The 19,584-nt window shown below is 42.2% G+C and overlaps 1 protein-coding gene across 2 annotated transcripts in view; it reads left to right on the top strand.

The window, feature by feature from the left end:
- Positions 1-16,187, top strand: part of REV3L (REV3 like, DNA directed polymerase zeta catalytic subunit) — a 224,886-nt gene extending 208,699 nt beyond the window's left edge. For both annotated transcript variants that reach the window (XM_056566337.1, XM_056566338.1), the window contains 6 exons: positions 1,736-1,850; positions 3,126-3,263; positions 6,766-6,956; positions 7,230-7,476; positions 12,864-13,082; positions 15,031-16,187. In XM_056566337.1, coding sequence (XP_056422312.1) covers positions 1,736-1,850; positions 3,126-3,263; positions 6,766-6,956; positions 7,230-7,476; positions 12,864-13,082; positions 15,031-15,171 — 1,051 coding nt within the window. In that variant the 3' untranslated portion in view covers positions 15,172-16,187. The remainder of the gene's footprint in view (positions 1-1,735; positions 1,851-3,125; positions 3,264-6,765; positions 6,957-7,229; positions 7,477-12,863; positions 13,083-15,030) is intronic.
- The last annotated feature ends 3,397 nt before the right edge of the window (positions 16,188-19,584 follow it).

The raw sequence follows: 19,584 nt of genomic DNA, 5'->3' as shown, positions 1-19,584 counted from the left end.
GAACTCTCTGCCACATGTTGTGATGTCTCACTCAATAAATAAGTTCAAGGGGGACCTTGCCTTACCGTGCTCCGTGCCATCTGATTGTCACTTCTATACTGCAACCAGCCATAGTAGGCAGTAGTAAAGGAGCAACAAGAACTCTGATTAATGCTATTCAATGGCATAGCATTGATCAGTATATGCAATCTACAGATTGCATGTAATAGTCCCCTAAGTGGACTAAAAAATATGTAAAAATAAATAATAATAAATGTGAATTAACCCCTTCCCTTATAAAATATTGAATGACACCCATTTTCCCCTTTTCCAAATAAAATTATGTAAAAAAGAATAAACATAAATATATGTGGTATTGCCGCGTGCATAAAAGTCCAAACTATTTTTTAGGAAAAATAAAATAAAAATACCAAAGTCTAGAATTGCGTATTTTTGGTCACTTATACCACATATACCATTAAAAAAATACTAAAAAGGATCAAAAAATCCCATCAAAACAAAAATAGCACCAATAAACGACAGATCACGGAGCAAAAAAGTAGCCGCCACGCATCCCTGTATAAAGAAAAATAAAAAAAATATATAGGGGTCAGAATAGGACAATTTTAAGCATACTAATTTTCGTACAAATAATAAAGTAATAAAATAAAACATGTATTAATTGGGTATCATTGTTATCGTACGGACCAACAGAATAAAGATAATGTCATAATTTTTACCAAAAAAGGGCTCCTGATGTAGGCTGCAGCTTCAGGCCTTCAACAGAGCAGAGAACAAAGGATGCAGAAAAGGAGTGTAATAGTTTTTTTGTTTCAGTATGGAAGGGTACCTTCTCCCTGTCATCCAGCTTTCCCAGTCTCCTGTAGAGACAATGGGGGAGATTTATCAAAGGATTTAGACTGGTTTTTCCTGTCTAAATTTGTCTCACAGAAAGTCGCAGTCTAAATATGTGCGACTTTTCTGCGACTTTTGCTGTAGAGGATTTTTAGAACATGATGCATGCAAGTCTATTTTAGACAGAAATGCATTGGAAAATGCATTGGTGCTGAATTGATCAAGTGCGACTTTTGTGCGACAAGTCGCATCTGCCCAAAATACGCTGAAATGTCAGACCATGTTGGAGCAGGTCTAAATGTAGTTTAAGCTGTAGGCCCTGAAGTCTGAGCACAGAATTTATCAAGGGCTGTGAGACCTTTGATAAATTAGGAGCACAATAGACAGGAGACTACCACCTACGCTGGTCTATAAGCATACCCAGAATAGACTAGATTAGTAAATGTCCCCCAATATGTTAGGAGACTGGGAAAGCTGGATGACAGGCAGTACACAGTGCCCTGTGAGGAGTCTAAAAGTTTGAATAAATTAAATACAATTTGTTTTGTTATGTTTTTATATAAAATAGCCCTTCCTCTAATGAAAACACCTCCCTTTTTCCCCATAAAAAAAATAAATAAATAAAAAAGACCTTGTCACATGACACATGAAAAAAGTATCGGTAATTGGTATCGGCGAGTACTTAAAAAAAAAAAAAAAAGCATTGGTACTCTTACTCAGGACATCCCTAATTTCAGGTAATGGATACCAGATTTATTGTGGATAGAACAGTGATCCAGGGATTTATTCTAGATCACTTTTACTCTTACTGAGACTTTATTATTATTACAGATTCTAACTGTAGACAAATGCTTATTTTTCTGTTAACTCATAATCGGTATATAATCTTTTTATTTTGTAGTATGTTTGTGCTGCTTAAGGGGGCAACTAAGGAACAGTCCTTCAAAATAGGGCAAGAAATTGCTGAAGCTGTCACTGCCACAAACCCAAAGCCAGTGAAGCTGAAGTTTGAGAAGGTAATGTGAGACTTAATAAAAATTATTTACAGTGGGTTATTCTATGCATTTCACCAAAAGGCATACTTAAAGGGGTACTACAGTGGAAAACATTGTTTTTTAATCAACTGGTGCCAAAAAGTTAAACAGATTTGTAAATCACTTCTCTTAAAAAAAAATTAACCCTTCCAGTACTTATCAGCTGCTGTATGCTCCAAAGGAAGTTGAGTAGTTCTTTTCAGTCTGATCACAGTGCTCTCTGCTGACACCTCTGTCCTTGTCAGGAACTGTCCCGAGCAGGAAGAGGTGTGCTATGGGGATTTGCTCCTACTCTGGACAGTTCCTGACATGGTCAGATAGAAAATAAATTTAAAAAGAAAATAACTTCCTCTGTAGTATACAGCAGCTGATAAGTACTGGAAGGATTAAGATTTTTAAATAGAATTAATTTTCAAATCTGTTTAACTTTCTGGCACCAGTTGATTTAAAAAAACAAATTTCCACCGAAGTACCCCTTTATAAGGGGTACTCCAGCATTTAACAATTAATCCACTACCAAAAAATAAGGGATAAGTGTCTGATAGCAGAGGTCCGCCCTCTGGGACTCCCTGTGATCTCCAGAATGCCTCCCAAATCTCCCTGTTCATAGTGCGGTGTGAAATTATGAACAAGATATATCAAATAACAAAGATTTTATAAATGTAATGTACAGATTGTTAAAAAAAAAAAGGGGGGGGGGGTTTCAAGGGTCCAGGCCTGGTCCACGAGGGACCTGAGGAAGAGTGCTGGACCCTTGAAACCCCTTGTCCAATCTGTGCATTATGCTAAAATAATCTATGATATTTTTTACGTCTGGCTAACGGGTTCCCGGAGGGTCATCTATCGTGAAAGATTATCACAGGGTAGAGATTTTAGCCTGAACCAGTACAAAGAAAACTGCAAACAGAGACATTTGCTAGGCCCAAAACAGATGCTCAGTTCATAGTTTTATTATAATAGAATTTTTATATCTACTGTCTTAAATAATGTTAATGGAGTTAGAATAGTTCCATTAAATGTGATATCTGACTTGTTTTCTCCCAGAGTTGTACCCTACAGAATGACAAGGTACATGACCCCTTATGCTGTCTGACCTGCTCATATCTGTACAGTGAGGGCTTGTCATCCATCTGCATTTTATATTTTAGATAAAGATTTGTATGTTACATTAGTGTAAGTTGGTAACAAATGTATCACTTATTGCTGATATCTTGTTTACCGTATCTTTCCACTACCTACATATTCTACGTTTTGCAGGTGTATCTTCCCTGTGTTTTGCAAACCAAGAAGAGATATGTGGGTTATATGTATGAAACCCTTGACCAGAAGGATCCAGTTTTTGATGCAAAAGGCATAGAGACTGTACGAAGAGATGCCTGTCCTGCTGTTGGTAAGGTAAGAAGGAATACACATAGCAAGGAGATATTGTCTGGCACTGCTCTAATATCACAGGTTTATGTGCAGAGGAGCCTTCTGTGGATTATTTGTGCTTTTGATGTGTCAGGTTGTGCTGTACACTTGAAAATAGCTGTATACAATTAATATAGTCCAGAAAGGTAAGAATGTGCAGCACTTACCAATTCTTTGCAAAAATGCTCACTTGGTATAAGCTTCTCCATATTACAACAGGGGATTAAACAGAAGTGTGTCTCAATAAGGCGGCAGTCATTTCACAGCCTTTTGCTTATTCTTGCTTAAGGACACGTCATGACGCAGGAGGAACGTACAGGTGTGCCTTCTCAGTGTCATGGTAACAGTGCAACAAACCCTTTAAAAGCGAATACCAATGACAAAGATTACAAAAACAAACATTTGTTGTTCTCCTTATTTAGGGCTCATTCACACCAAGTTTTATCTATATCCCTGCCAGGCCCGTGCAGCATCCCATTCATTTAAATGAGCCAGACGGATATTTTTGGACTGCATCCGCTCTTGCTGCCAGACAGAAAACCACTTTATAAATTCTTCTGTTGCTGGGGAGGTTTGGGGGGGGGGGGGGGGGTTGGGAGGTGATCGGACAGACTAACTCACCCGTGTCGAAAACAGGAGGGAACATAAGTATTGTGATGATGACAGAGTAGGTGGGGCTTAGCTTGTGATTGGATTGCCATCATGTTGATGACATGGGGCTGGGCTAGAAGGGGCTGTGAAAATCAAAAAGAAAGGACAGTATTGTATAAAGTTGTTGATGTACTACTATAGGGCTGTGATCTGCAACAAATGGCTCTGCAGCTGGTGCAGAATTACAACTCCCATCATTTCCTGACAACCAAAAGATGTACTATAGCAGTTCATGCACTTTATTGTGTGACTGTCCCTTATGCTAGTAGTTGTCTTTGCCTGCTGAGAGTTGTACTGCTGCACCAGCTACAGGGCCACAGGTTGAAAATCACTGCTCTATAGCACAACCTGCTAGAAGTTGTAGTTTTGGGTCAGTTTTGGTTTTTGGCCAAACACTTCCTAAATTCTCTATTTCAGACCAATATTTTTATTTTAGTCCACCACTAGATAAGATTATACTAACAACTACAGTCATGGCCTTAAATGTTTGCACCCCTGACATTTTTCAAGAAAATTAAGTATTTCTCACAGAAAAGGATAACAGTAACACTTGTTTTTCTATAAACGTTTATACCCTTTGTGTTTATTGAAAGTAAACCAAAAAAGGGAGGAGAAAAAGCAAATTGGACATAATGTCACACCAAACTCCAAAAATGGGCTGGACAAAATTATTGACACCCTTAACTTAATATTTGGTTGCACACCCTTTGGAAAAAATAACTGAAATCCGTCGCTTCCTATAACCATCAATAAGCTTCTTACACCTCTCAGACGGAATGTTGGACCACTCTTCCTTTGCAAACTGCTCCAGGTCTCTCTTATTGGAAGGGCGCCTTTTCCCAACAGCAATTTTAAGATCTCTCCACAGGTGTTCAATGGGATTTAGATCTGGACTCACTGCTGGCCACTTCAGAACTCTCCAGCGCTTTGTTGCCATCCATTTCTGGGTGTTTTTTGACCTATGTTTGGGGTCATATTCCTGCTTGAAGACCCAAGATCTCGGACGCAAACCCATCTTTCTGACACTGGGCTGTACCGTGCGACCCAAATCCGTTGGTAATCCTCAGATTTCATGATGCCTTGCACACATTCAAGGCACCCAGTGCCAGAGGAAGCAAAACAACCCCAAAAAACATCATTGAACCTCCACCATATTTCACTGTAGGTACTGTGTTCTTTTCTTTGTAGGCCTCATACTATTTTCAGTAAACAGTAGAATGATGTGCTTTACCAAAAAGCTCTATCTTGGTCTCAACTGTCCACAACACTTTTTTCCAGAAGGATTTTGGCTTACTCAAGTTCATTTTGGCAAAATGTAGCCTTGCTTTTTTAGGTCTGTGTCAGAAGTGGGGTCCTCCTGGGTCTCCTGCCATAGCGTTTCATTTCATTTAAATGTTGACGAATAGTTCGCACTGACACTGATGCTCCCTGAGCCTGCTTATTTGGGTCTGCTTATCCACCATCCGGACTATCCTGCATTGACACCTTTCAGTAATTTTTTTGTCCTCGCCCAGGGAGATTAGCTACAGTGCCATGGGTTGCAAACTTCTTGATAATGTTGCACACTGTGGATAAAGGCAAATCTAGATCTCTGGACATGGACTTGTAACCTTGAGATTGTTGATATTTTTCCACAATTTTGGTTCTCAAGTTCTTTTCTCCTCTTTCTGTTGTCCATGCTTAGTGTGGCACACAGACACACAATGCAAAGACTAAGTGAACTTCTCTCCTTTTTATCTGCTTTCAGATGTGATTTTTGTATTGCCCACACCTGATACTAATTTTTCCATAATTTTGAAAGGGTGCCAATAATTTTGCCCAGCCCATTTTTGGAGTTTGGTGTGACATTATAACCAATTTGCTGTTTTTTTCCTCCCTTTTTTGGTTTAGTTCCAATACACACAAAGGGAATAAACATGTGTATAGCAAAACATGTGTTACTGAAATCCTTTTCTCTTTGAAAATTTCAGGGGTGCCAACATTTACAGCCATGACTGTATTAAAGTGGGTTGGCAAGTCATTTTTGGCTTTAGTTTTCGGCCAAGTACATCCTAAATCTTCGGTTTCTGACACAAAAAATTTCATTTCAGTGCACTACTAATATTTTGTCTGTGTTTTTTTTTTTTTATATAAATATGTATTAAAAAAACAATTTCTAATGTATGTAGGGTTTATGGAACATTTAAGATCAATAACTAGAGGAATAGGTGACCCTTGGTTGATAAAACGTATGCGAGCAGTTGCTGTGTTATTACAGTTTGCAGGATTGGTAATAGTTAATGTGCCAAAAGATGGTGGAGATAGTCATAAACTACTTCTTCAAAGAGAGGCATTATGGATAATGCGGACTGAAGCTCTGGGCACTCTTGATCTTAGTAAGAACATGTGTGTTTGTAATGTTTGTCATTGGTTATTGCTTTTAATGTATTTGTTGTACTGTTACAATGACACTGATGAGAAGGCACACCTATATATTTATGCCTTAAGTGTTATCATGTGTCCTAAGGCTAGAATAAGCAAACTGTTGTGAAACGGCTGGCAGCTTATTGGGACATATACAAGCAAATACGTAAGAATGTGCAGCACTTACCAATCTGTGAGCATTTTTTCAAAGAATGGGTAAGTGCTGCACATTCTTACTTTCTTGGTCTAAGGTAAGGAAGCAAAAAAGATTAAGTATATATATGAGCGAGACTTAGTATGGTTACTATAAAATGGCAGGATATTCTTCAGTCTGGGGGTCAGCACATGGGCTATTCCTGATTACCTGATACCGGTCTTCTGTTCAGTGGGTGCTTTTTCACAGTTACACATTTGTGTCCTTCTGCTTTTCCAGATACTTGAACGTTCAATTAAGCTGCTATTTGAAACAAGAGATATAAGTCAAATCAAGCAGTATGTCCAGAGACAGTGTATGAAGCTTTTGGAGGGGAAAGCCAGCATTCAAGATCTTATCTTTGCCAAGGAATACAGAGGAAGCTTTGCTTATAGACCAGGAGCTTGTGTGCCAGCGCTGGAACTTACAAGGTAATAGATTATGGAACAGCCAAATTACTATAGATAAGGGGATTCTGGCTTACCTGCTGACATAATTTTGTTTTAGCTGAATTTCAGGGTTAAAAAATTAAGGCACTTTGAAGTGCATTAACCTCACACCATGAATAATGATCTGCATAACTGAATGTTTTCATTTTGTGAGTCAATATAAAATAATTTCACTATTATGTGATAGAGGTAAATACTTTTTATGTCCTGTCTATTCCTGTGTCACTTGATTTTGAACACAGCTCTTCTTCACAGGAAAATGGTAGCATATGATCGTCGCTCTGAACCACGCGTTGGAGAGAGAGTGCCATATGTGATTGTGTACGGGACACCTGGAGTACCCCTTATTCAGCTTGTAAGACGGCCTATTGATGTCCTCCAAGACCATAATCTAAGACTAAATGCAACTTACTACATCACTAAGCAAATACTTCCACCACTCAACAGAATCTTTTCTCTCATTGGAGTGGATGTATTCAATTGGTACGACGAATTGCCAAGGGTAAGTACACAGTAGTTTTATACAAGGTTAAAAAAAAAAAAAGTAAACCCATATTAAATACCAGTCTTCCTTTGAACAGAACGGTCTTGCTTCGCAACATGGTCATATGAGATCCTCACAGGACATTTGACTGCGTAAATTTGGTTTCCTTTTTCCCATTCAGAATGTACTTTGCTGCCTATATATGTTATGTATTGTGCACTATTTGAATGTATGTTGTTCAGTATTTTGTTAAATGAGGTGAGTTTCCTCCCTGCGTTCAGCATTTTGTTTTTTCTTTCTTGTTACTCAAGACCAATCTTGTTGGGAGGACTAGCTTCCTGAAATAGCAATGTGGAAGTGGTCAGTGTAACAAAAAGCATACCTCCCATTATATAGTGTGTGCTGCAACAATTTTTTAGCCATGCCCCATACCTGCTTGAGTTCGAGTACCCATTCAAGCATTCTGCAAACTGTGGAAGTGATTACAGTGCAGTTACATCCAGTCACTCACAGGTGACGTCTTATCTGATCGGAGTGATTCACTTTTTCCACCTTTCCCATACAGCCCAGACCTCCATGGTGACTTTCAGCCAAGATTGATCTCTGCTTTTAGACTTCTTACTTGATCAGCACCCTATGGTCTTCTATACAAACTTCCCATCCATACTGCCCACTCTGCGCGCCCACACATCTATGTTTGTAAGTTACAACTTTCTCGGTCAGTTCCATTGGGGGACACAGAAACCGTGGGTATATCTTGCTGCCACTAGGAGGCTAACACTAGGCATACAAAAGAAAGTCGGCCCCTCCTGACAGGATATACCCCGCCTACTGACCCTGAGCTAATCAGTTTTAGCTTAGTGTCAGTAGGAGGCAGACACAGGTCTGGTGTTCTCCAGACCTGGTGTTCTTTTTTATTTTATAGCTAGGGCCCGTTTTAGGTTCTTTTTCTCCTTTTATCTTCTTGTTTTTAGGTGGGGGTTCAGGAGCATGGCGCTACCTGTTCCCCCATATGCGGCTAAGGGGTCCTGGGCATAAAGTATGCACCATTAAACCCTTCCTGCCAACGGCCAGCACCTGGGGTCCAGGTCCCCCTATCTTCCCTGCTCGTCCCACTTTCTCAGCCTGACCTTCCCGCCAACGGCCAGCACCTGGGGTTGCACCTTGGGTCCAGGTCCCCCTATCTTCCCTGCTCGTCCCACTTTCTCAGCCTGACGTGATGCAGGTGGCATTAGCTGGCTGAAGACGCCTTTGGTGAGTATAGCTGTATACAGGGTTAGTATATCCAACCCCCCCTCCCCCACCACCGATTTTACTCTGTCCTGCCTGTGTCTTTTGCTGGGGAGCCCCTTATTCCTGGGGGGGGGGGGGGGGGTTCATCTTTATTCTGGGGAGAACATGTGTCTTTAGTGATAATGTTATTTGTGCAGTGCCGGGGCTCCTGGGATTGCGGGGCAGTTTCCCTCCCCTTCTCCCTCCCCGGCACCGCTTACTTTGTATCAGCTATTCTTCTCTCCGGACGCAACTCCTGTCAGCTGGACTGCGGTCGGCGTTCTTTTTATTTTAGTCGGCAGGCACGTGGGGATCTTTAGTTAATTGTGGCCGGCTCTGTAACATTGCTCTGCCCCGCATTTGGGCGTGCTGACAGAGCTCCCGCCTTCTTTCAGCTCCCAGCCAATACTATGCACTTTGGGGGTCATTCTCTCTACTCCTCCCTCTCCCCGGCCAATGGGGTTCATCCTGGGGTGGAGGCTTTTTTTATGCGAAGTGCCGCTGCTCCTCCTCTTTCTTCTCCTGCGCTGCAGACCGTACTGCTCAGCTGCTCCTTGCCTCTTCTGCTCTGATTTGGACACTTACAGCCTGCTTCTTTGCTCCAGCTGCGGGACACAGGACCTGGGTGAGATTTCTCCATTTTATTTTGCTGCCTACTTTTACTTGCACCTATGTCCGACCCCAGACCCGGTCCTTGCATCGGTCCTTTTCATTCAAGACACATCCTTCCTGGAAGTCAGACAACCTTTCTAGCTGTTTCACATCCAAGTCTGGTACCCATAAGCCTTCCTCCTCCTCCTGAAGGGGCCTAGCTACGGCTCCCAGGCTTTTTACCAAGGTCATGGTGGTGGTGATTGCAATGCTTTGAGGCCAGGGGATCTTTGTTCTTTCCTACCTGGACGACCTTTAATCAAAGCCCCATCTTGGTCCCAAAATGTGGAGAGCCTTCATCTCACGGTACAGACTCTGTCCGCCTTTGGTTGGGTGATCAACCGGGAAAAGTTCAACCTGTCTCCCTCCCAGTCTCTGGTCTTTCTGGGTCTCCTTTTCGACATGGCAGCCGCCCCTGTTCGTCTCCCATTGGACAAACGGCACTTCCTGCAACAGGGTGTCCATCGCCTTAGGCTCTCCTCTCTGATTCCAGTTAGTTTCTGGATGGAGGTACTGGGCCAGATGGTTGCGGGCATAGAGGCGATCCCCTCCGCTCAGTTTCCTTATCGCCCCCTCCAGCTGGCCATATTGGCCAGGTGGGACAAGTCACCATTGACCCTAGATCGGCGGATTCTCCCCCCCCCCCCCATCTCTTCTGTGGTGGCTCTATTCTCCCCGCCTTCTCTAGGGGTGTTCCTTTCTTCCCCTCCACTGGCAGGTCGTCACGACCGGGGGGGGGGGGGGGGGGGGACCTGACAGTCCAGGGTCACTGGTCTTCTCTGGAGGCTCACCTTTCCATCAATCTTCTGGAACTCAGGGCCAACCTCCTGCATGGTCGGCCTGTCCATGTTCAGTTGGACAACACCACGGCTGTGGCATATATCAATCGCCAAGGCGGCAACTACAGTTGTTCGGCGATGGAGGAGGTCTCCCAACATTCTGATCTGGGTCAAGACTTGAGTTCCCGCTCTCTACACGATCCACATTCCAGGTGTGGAGAATTGGGAAGCGGACTTTCTCAGCTGCTCTTCTGCAGATCCGGGGGAGTGGTCTCTCCATCCGGGGTTTTTTCCACAGATCTGCGATCTCTGGTGGATCTCTTCGCATCTCGCCACAACAGGCGGGTTCCCCGCTTTGTCACGAGACCCTCTGGTGGCGAACGCACTGGTAATCCCATGGTCATCCTTCCATCTCCATTACCTCTTTTCACCTCTCCCTCTCCTGTCCAGGGTTCTGCAGAAACTCAAGGCAGAGGGCGTTCCCGCCATTCTGGTGGCTCCAGAAACGTGTGGTACGCAGACTTAAAGGGTACCTCTCATCAAATAAACTTGATATATTTTAGATTAATGAATGTTGAATAACTTTCCAATAGCATGTTAATGAAAAATATGCTTCTTTCTATTGTATTTTTCCCTATCAGTCCTGTCAGCAAGCATTTCTGACTCATGCTGGAGTCCTAAACACTCAGAGCTGCCAGCTGCCAGGACTGGTAGGGAGACCCCTAGTGGTCATTTCTTCAAAGTGGAAAATTAAATAGAAAGAAGCATATTTTTTAATAACATGTCATTGTACAGTTATTCTGCATACATTAATCTATAATATATCAAAAGTTTTTTTGATGAGAGGTACCCTTTAATTCGGCTGTTCGCAGATGTTCCGCTGTCTTCCACTTCACCCCAATCTGCTCTCCCAGGGTCCTCTCTGCCATCCCAGTTTACTGTCGCTGCATTTGACGGCGTGGCGGTTGAAACCATGGTTTTTAGAGCTCTGGGGTTTTCTTTCGGGGTGATTCGCACCATGCTTCGGGCACGGAAGCCTTCCTCCGCTAGGATTTACCACCGCACTTGGAAGGCTTATTTCCGGTGGTGCAAGGCTCAGTCCGTTTCCCGGGTCGTGTTTTCATTTCTGCGCCTTCTTGCTTTTCTGCTATCCGGTCTAGATCAACGTTTGACTCTCAGCTCTGGTCAAGTATCTGCTTTTTCTATTCTATTTCAGCAGCAGTTAGCTTCCAATTTTCATGTCCGCACCTTTCTGCAGGGCGTGGCCCATGCGGCGCCACCTTTCAGGTCTCCCACCCCTCCTTGGAACCTCAAACTGGTGCTTGGCGCTTTGAGGGAGGCTCTGTTCGAACCTCTTCGGGACGCCTCTCTTCAGCTCCTTTCGTGGAAGGTCGCCTTTCACATCGCAATCTCTGAGCTAGCGGCTCTTTCCTGTCGCTCCCCTCTTTTGGTCCTTCATCAGGACAAGGTGGTTTTTCGGCCACCTCCCTCCTCCTTGCCCAAGGTGATTTCCTCCTTTCACATGAAGGAGGAGATCGTCCTTCCTTCCTTATTGTCCGGCTCCATTCAATGCTATACATAGTCTGGATGTTGTTCGGGCTGTCCGGATCGATCTGTCAGTCACCTCCTCTTTTTGGCAGGGTGACTCCTTCTTTGTGATTCCGAAGGGTAATCACAAGAGTCTTCCGTCTTCCAAGGCGACCATTTTGCGGTGGATTTGTTCTGCCATTTCGGAATCGTACCATCGTAAGGGAAAGGTCCCACATTTTCGGGTGACTGCACATTCCACATGTTCCGTTGGGGCTTCGGCCCTGCAGGTCTGTAAGGCGGCCACTTGGTCGTCCTTGCACACTTTCACTAAATTCTACCAAGTGCACCATTCGCGTCTGCTGACGCTAGTTTGGGTCGTAAAGTGTTGTAGGCGGCAGTGGCTCAGTCCTCTGCCTGATGCTGTTGGGTATTTTTCCCACCCCGGGACTGCTTTGGTAAGTCCAACGGTTTCTGTGTCCCCCAATGGAACCGACCAAGAAAAGTAGATTTTTTATGCTTACCGTAAAATCTCTTTCTCAAAGGATCCATTGGGGGACACAGCTCAGACATATGCTGGTTTCTTTATCTGTCCGTCTCCTCCTACTGCTTTGGGACTAAACTGATAAGCTCAGGGTCAGTAGGCGGGGTATATCCTGGCAGGAGGGGCCGACCTTTCTTTTTGCATGCCTAGTGGCAGCAAGATATACCCACGGTTTCTGTGTCCCCCAATGGATCCTCCGAGAAAGAGATTTTACAGTAAGCATAAAAAATCTACTTTTTGCCCACTTAGGAAATTCCTCAGCTTCCCTCCACATAGTTTTGTGTACAGCTATTAAAAGAGATGAGTAAATTATTTCTTCAGAATGCAGTCTTCAGAATGCAGTAGGAGTAGCGATTTGCCTATTTTCTCACCAATAGCAGATTTGAAATCTGGTAAATTTAATGGATAACTGTCTAAAGCTAAGGGGATTTCTAGGAAGAAATTCATTTTATCTGCTAACAAATAGCTTCTTGATGACTGTATGTCCAATGTGATCAATTGATTTCTTTATGGTTTTCTATAAAGCATTTTACCTGGTAAAGAATCTTTCCTGAATGGCTACATATTGGAGATGTACTCATCATACACAAACCTCCACTTAACAGGAAATTGCATTTTGTTTCCTTTGTCAGATCCAGAAGGCATACTCTACATACTCCACAATGCGACATGAGATGGATGCAAGGAAAGGCACAATCTCTCAATATTTCACAACTTTGCATTGCCCTATATGTGATGAACTGACACAACATGGGATCTGTAGTAAATGTAGGAGTCAGCCACAACATGTAGTAGTGATTCTCAATCAAGAAATTCGTGAATTGGAGTACAGACAAGACCAGCTAGTCAAGGTAAATATATATATTTGCAATCTATAAAACCTGTATAATATCTACAATGTAAAGCTGTATGATAATCCCTGTAGTCCAGTATTAAAGGAGAACTATCATGCAGGACAACTGATCCAAAGGATAGGGTATAAGTGTCTGATCGCGGGAGGATCCAACCGCTGGGACCCCTCGTGATCTCCTGCATGGGACCCTGGCTCTGCCTGGGAACAGGGCCCCATCGTGCCCCCTCCATGTATCTCTGTGGGAGAGCCAGAGAACAGCATTCGGCTATCTCCGGCTCTCCCATAGAGATACACATAGGGTGGCATTTCAACCGCCGCTTCGTGCGTGGGTCAACACGCTCCGTTCCCACAGAGAACCGGCGTCCCATGCAGGAGATCACGTGGAGTTCCAGCAGTCGGACCCCTGCAATCTAAACTTATCTTTTGGATAGGGGATACATTTTTCAGTGCGATAGTTCTCCTTTAAGTGTATAGAGACCAGATAGTGGTAATACTGAGCAGGTATTTATTTATTTTTTTACAGTGTAATTGTGGCTGCTATGAAATATAGGCCGGCATTTATCATTGTAGGTGTAAGTGAAGCATTTTTCTACACTTTTTTTTTTTTTGTGCTGGTAATGTGTAGGGGCACCAAATTTATTAAATGATCATAGAGCATTTGATTCATTTTCTGCAGGTCACATTTTCTGAAATTTCTCTCTTTACATACACCAAAAAGCTAAGCTAAGTCTGGGCTGGTGTAGTTTTAGAGACTTTGTGCCTTTTCACGAAAAGGCGCAGTTCATAAAACCTGTCCATATCATGTGTATTGCCAAAATCAGTGGATTGCAACTCAAAATCAGAAGTAATGTATAAACCAAAAAGTGCAAAAAAGGCGCAAATAAACCGTGCTTGCACCATTTTTGCGCCTTTTTGTAGACACAAAAAACTGTCTAAAGACAATGATAAATGTCGGCCATAGAGTATATAAAAAATCCTCAACAAGAGTTGCCTTCCTGAGGAACCTTGACAACCCCATGTACATTGTATTAAGAATAAAAGTAGAACTAGTGTTGCCACCTTCTAGGATATCCCTGGGTTGGGAAATACTCAGTTATTTAAAAGGCCAGAATAACAATTTAAAAAGTTACTGTTAATCTTCTTTCACAGTATATTTGTGTATCACAGCCTTTTCTCCCCATTTCCTTATTTTTGTGGCTGTTATATTGATCGTAACAGATGGTTTAACTGCGTGTACTTGTTATTAGTTATCCAGCTCTTGGTTGTCTGTCTCTGTTGCCTTAAAGCGTTCCTGTCACCAAATAAAACTTTTAATATAGTGTTCCTTGTGTAAATACCAGACACTTTGCCATTCACTTGCTTTTTAAATTATCAACACAAATATGTTTAAAATATCATATAAAAAAACAGCCACTAGGTGGCTCTCTTCTGTTCCCTACCACAATTAATACAGTGAGTTTGGTCTCCTCCCGGCCTGGCAGGAGTCCAAACTCAGGAAGTACTTCTCTGCACTCAGCTTGATTGTCAGCTGCACAGAAAGTGAAAGCTCCACAGATTCTCGCAGAAAGCTGCACAGACTGACAGCTGAATGAGAGCCTCACTGAAATCTGCACAGACTGAAGCATGCACAGAGCTTGAGGTCTTCTATTCATCACAGCACTGCAACCATGTGAGGGCGGAAGTGATCCCTCAGCAGGCTTCAGTGATGTCATGCCCACTTTCCCCTGCTGCGAAATTGCACTATTCAAGCAAGAAGAAAGGTATGATACAGAGTTTTTAAAGCTCTGAAATAGTTTTTAAGGGCAGGAGGGGTGTTAGGAGTAGTTAGGGAACATAGCCTGAGGTAGTTGAGAACAGTTTATTTTGTGACAGGTACTTTTTAAACATATTATATGAAACTGCACAGTGTTAGTGTTGGATTCACAATATCAGTATTTCCTTTGTAGTTATGCAAGAATTGCACAGGCTGCTGTGACCAACAGATCCAATGTGTTTCCCTCAACTGTCCAGTACTTTTCAAGCTCTCCCGAGTGAGCCGGGAACTTTCTAAGGCTCCCTATCTACGTCAGCTCCTTGACCAGTTTTGAATTGCGTTGAGAGGTGACCGGTGCTATATCTTTGCGTGTTTATCACACTACAGACTATTGTGCATGGTGCTGTTTTAGATTGCATTGCTTTCATGATTTTTTTTTATTTGTTTAATATTACTATTATTCAGAGTAACACTCATCTCCATCAGTGCTGGGGGTTAACCTATGTATTGCTATCTTTCTACAATGTACAAAGTATTTTTCCTTTTATTTCAACTTTGTAACATACAGTTTTATAATGCAGGTGTTTGAAAAAGCTAGAGGAATCATTGTGTAAATGCATTTCTTACAATAAGTATTGGTTACTTCCATGGTACACTGCCTAGGAAGGAGCACTGAAATCTTGACTAGCAGAATGCACCTCTCTTGATACATCAGTATCAGACCTCGGTTCAATTCTAGAGCACCCATATTATTTCTAAGTTTAAGTGCAAAATATTTTGTAAATAGACCTTTTTTTACTTTTGAAACAACTGAGTAAAATAATGTGCAATGGGATTTTATACAGTTGGTCAGTGTGTGTCCTCCATGTTTTGCTCCGCTCATATGACATCTTTTATTATTTTTGATCAGAATGTGCAAATAGTATTTCTGTGTAGCATTTCAGATTTGTCATTTTCTTATAAAAGAGTAAAAAAAGAAAATAAAAAAAATCTATATTGCTGTCTTGCTTTAGCTGTAATGGGGCATTGTGAGGAACTGTGCAAAGACCTTTTTGTTATAAAAATGTGGGACTGTTGCAATACTTTAAATATTTTATTTCATGTTGCTTGTTTTGTATAGACATTTCTATGGTTTCTAAATATGCTTATAATATTTTTCTTTTCTTATGTACAGTTAAATCTTATTTGCCATCATCCTGAACACAGTGTATTTAGATTATTTGTATAACTGTATAAAATTTAAAAAAAGAAGGAATTATGTGGTCAGTGTATCGTTTTCTAAACTGGAAATCGTTTGAAAAGTTAAAATGAAAACAATATTAAAAACTAATAAAATATATAATATTGTGACTTTTGTTTTTGTATGACAAAAATTTAAAATGTGCAATGTATTATTGGTGCTGGAAAGGATCAACCAATGCTATTTACATTCCACAGCAGCTTACAATATTTGGACACATTAAACATACAAAGTGATGAATTAACAGGAACAAGCAATAGAAAAGAGACAACCCTTACCATAGGATCTCTTTTTCTATAGAAGAGCACTACATCCTACAAAAGGATCTTCTAGTAGGGGTGTTTGCAGAATCCCTAGTTCAGTGGTTCTTAACCTTGTTGGAGGTACTGAACCCCACCAGTTTCATATGCGCATTCACCGAACCCTTCTTAATTGGAAAAATAAAATATGATTTTTTCAAATTCAAAACACATTAGGCGCAGGCAGTGTTCCTCCACACTGGTCACTTACCAAGCTGGTCAGTGACATTCCGGCGTGTGCTATCTCCCGGCAGCCCCATTTTTTTAACTTAATGCGGGGCCGCAGGGAGTTAATAGTGATGGGGGAATTGCCCTGTCGCTACAGGACGGGCAAACACCGGCTCTGCTAGGGGCCTCGGGCCAGCTCGGGGCCCCAAGCAATTGCTAGGTTTGCCTGTCCTGTTGCGACGGGCCTGAAGTTGGGTGTGTGTCCTGACCTCCGCCGAACCCGTGAAACTGACTCACTGAACCACTGGGGTTCGAACCCAGATTAAGAACCACTGCCCTAGTTAGAGGCTTACCACTAATACAGCCAAAGGATTACTATAACACACCAGAGTTGAAAAAAGATTGAAAACGTTGTGGTAATTCCATCCAAAAGTATCTTAACATGGCAATGTTTCAGCAGTCTCCCCAGCCTTTTTCAAGGTTGAAAAGGCTATAGGAGACAGCCAAAACATCAACATGTTAAGACACTTATGGAATAAACACTACTTTTTATCTACTTCTATATATTTCAGAAAATTTTCACACCCTATTACTTTTTTTTTTTACTATTTTATATTTTGGACTATTACTAAAATACAAATTCAGGTTTCTTGCATAATTCCGCACTCAATACCGTATAATGGCAAAGTAAAAACAGAACATTAGAAATCTTTGCTAAAAAGGAAAAACTACATTTTTGCATTGAGATATGTATTTATACCCTTTACTTTGGTGAAGCACCTTTTGGCAGTGATTGCAGCCTCCAGTTTTCTTCCACACCTGCATTTGGGGTTTATCTGCCATTCTGCAATTTTCAGGTCTCCAGAGATGTTTTATTGGGTTCAAGTCAGCACTCTGGCTGGGTCACTTAAGGAGTTGTCCCTAAACCACACTTGTGTATTTTTGGCTGTGTGCTTAGGGTCATTGTCTTATTGAAAGGTGAACCTTCGACCCAGTCTGTGATCTACAGCACCATGGATCAGATTTTCATTAAAAAAATTATCCTCTGTACTTTTCTCAATTTAGCTTTCCCTCAACCCTGACCAGTCTGTCCATCCCAACTGTAAAATAGCCTAACAGCATAATGCTTCCAAAACCATGCTTCACTGTAGGCATGATATTGTACATCTGATGAGTGCCTGTTTCTTTCAGACATAGCATTTAGAATTGCGGCCGAAAACTCTTTTTATTTATTTATTTTTTTTTTTTTAAACACCTGATAGGCTTTCATGTACCTTTTACTAAGGAAAGCCTTCATTCTGGCCACTCTGCCATAAATCCTACATTGGTGGAGTGCTAGCGGTTATGGCTGACTTTCTGGAAGTTTCTCTCATCTGCACACATGATGTTTGGAGCTCAGCCAGAGTTGACTGGATTTTTGGTCAACTCTCATGTCTTTTACACTGCCGTTGCACCTTCCTCAAGAATGGCCGTTAGTCTTTTTTTATTCTCACGCTATTCTCCCCAGACTGCCGTGTCATAACAGCAGTGTAAAAGGAGCCTTACCAAGGCCCTTTGCCTTTCTATTGTTTAGTGTGGGGGAGTGTTCAACTCTAGGTAAGAATCCTGGTTGTTCTGAACTTTAGAAATTATGGAGGCCTTTTTGGGAACTTCCAAATCAGCAGAATTTTTTGAACCTTTCTCCAGATCTATACCTCTACACAATTTTGTCTCTGAGCTCTATAGGCAGTTCATTCCTGCTCATGGCTTGGTTTTTGCTCTTGTATGCATTGTCAGCTGTGAGACTTTATAAAGACAGGTCTGTATCTTTCCAAATTATGTTCAATAATCTGGATTTACCACAGGTGACTCCATTCAAGGTGTAGAAATGGGAGGCCGGCACAGCTAAATTTCAAGTGTCATAGCAAAGCATCTGAATGTCTATGCAAAATTTTTATTATTCAAATTAAAAAACTGCTTAAATTCTATTTCTCATTATTGGGTATTGAGTGTAGAATGAGGGAGAAGGGGTGGTATAATGTATGTTTGTTTTTTTGCACTTAAAGAGGTAGTCCAGTGGTGAAAAACTTATCCCCTATCCTAAGGATAGGGGACGCGTTTGAGATCACGGGGGGTCCGACCGCTGGGGCCCCCAGCGATCTCTCTGTACGGGGGCCAGGCTCTCCGGCCAGATAGCTGGTGTCAACCTCCGCACGAAGCGGCGGCCGACACGCCCCCTCAATACATCTCTATGGCAGAGCCGGAGATTGCCGAAGGCAGCGCTTCGGCTCTGCCATAGAGTTGTATTGAGGGGGGCGTGTTGGCCGCCGCTTCGTGCGGAGGTCGACACGCCCCCTTCCCGCGGGCTGTCGGGGCTCTGTACAGGAGATCGCAGGGGGCCCCAGCGGTCGGACCCCCCGCGATCTCAAACTTATTCCCTATCCTTAGGATAGGGGATAAGTTGTTCACCACTGGGTTCACCACTGGACTACTCCTTTAACAAAATGTGACAAAAGTGAAAGGGTCTGAAAATGGTCTCAGAAATAGAGTAATAGATAGGTATCTCAACTCTAATGCCTCCTCATTGTTATTAAAACATTTTTGATCACACTGGGTACTGAGCCCCCCCACCAATCGCTAGAATGACCACTTTCCCTCAATGCCATCTCCTCACTGCTGAAGACAAGCTCTGTAGACTTTTTGAAGAATCCATCTTCTGCAGTGAGGAGACGGTGTGGTAAAATCAAGCGGTCAGCTGATTGCTTTTTCCTGCTCGTTCTAGCAGGTACTTTTTAAATGACTGTAAAACATTAAATAGGTTTTCCAGTTTAAAATATATCTACTATTTCTCAATATCTAATAGTGTATTATTTATGTGTGCATACAACTTGTCGAGTGTTTTAATGGCATAGACCTTTATTTTGGCTGGCCCTTTCATGGTGGATCCTCTGTTACTGTGGATTTACACAATGAGGAATTTGTAAAGGCAGTTGTTTTCTGCACCAAGTGCAGGATATAACTTAGGGAGAGTTATCAAAAGTAGTGCCGAAAAAGGGGGAAC

The sequence above is a fragment of the Hyla sarda genome, chromosome 3, assembly GCF_029499605.1.
Source record: "Hyla sarda isolate aHylSar1 chromosome 3, aHylSar1.hap1, whole genome shotgun sequence".
Lineage (NCBI taxonomy): Eukaryota > Metazoa > Chordata > Amphibia > Anura > Hylidae > Hyla > Hyla sarda.
Note: the sequence above shows the minus strand (reverse complement) of the source record. Positions and strands in the feature narration are given on the sequence as shown.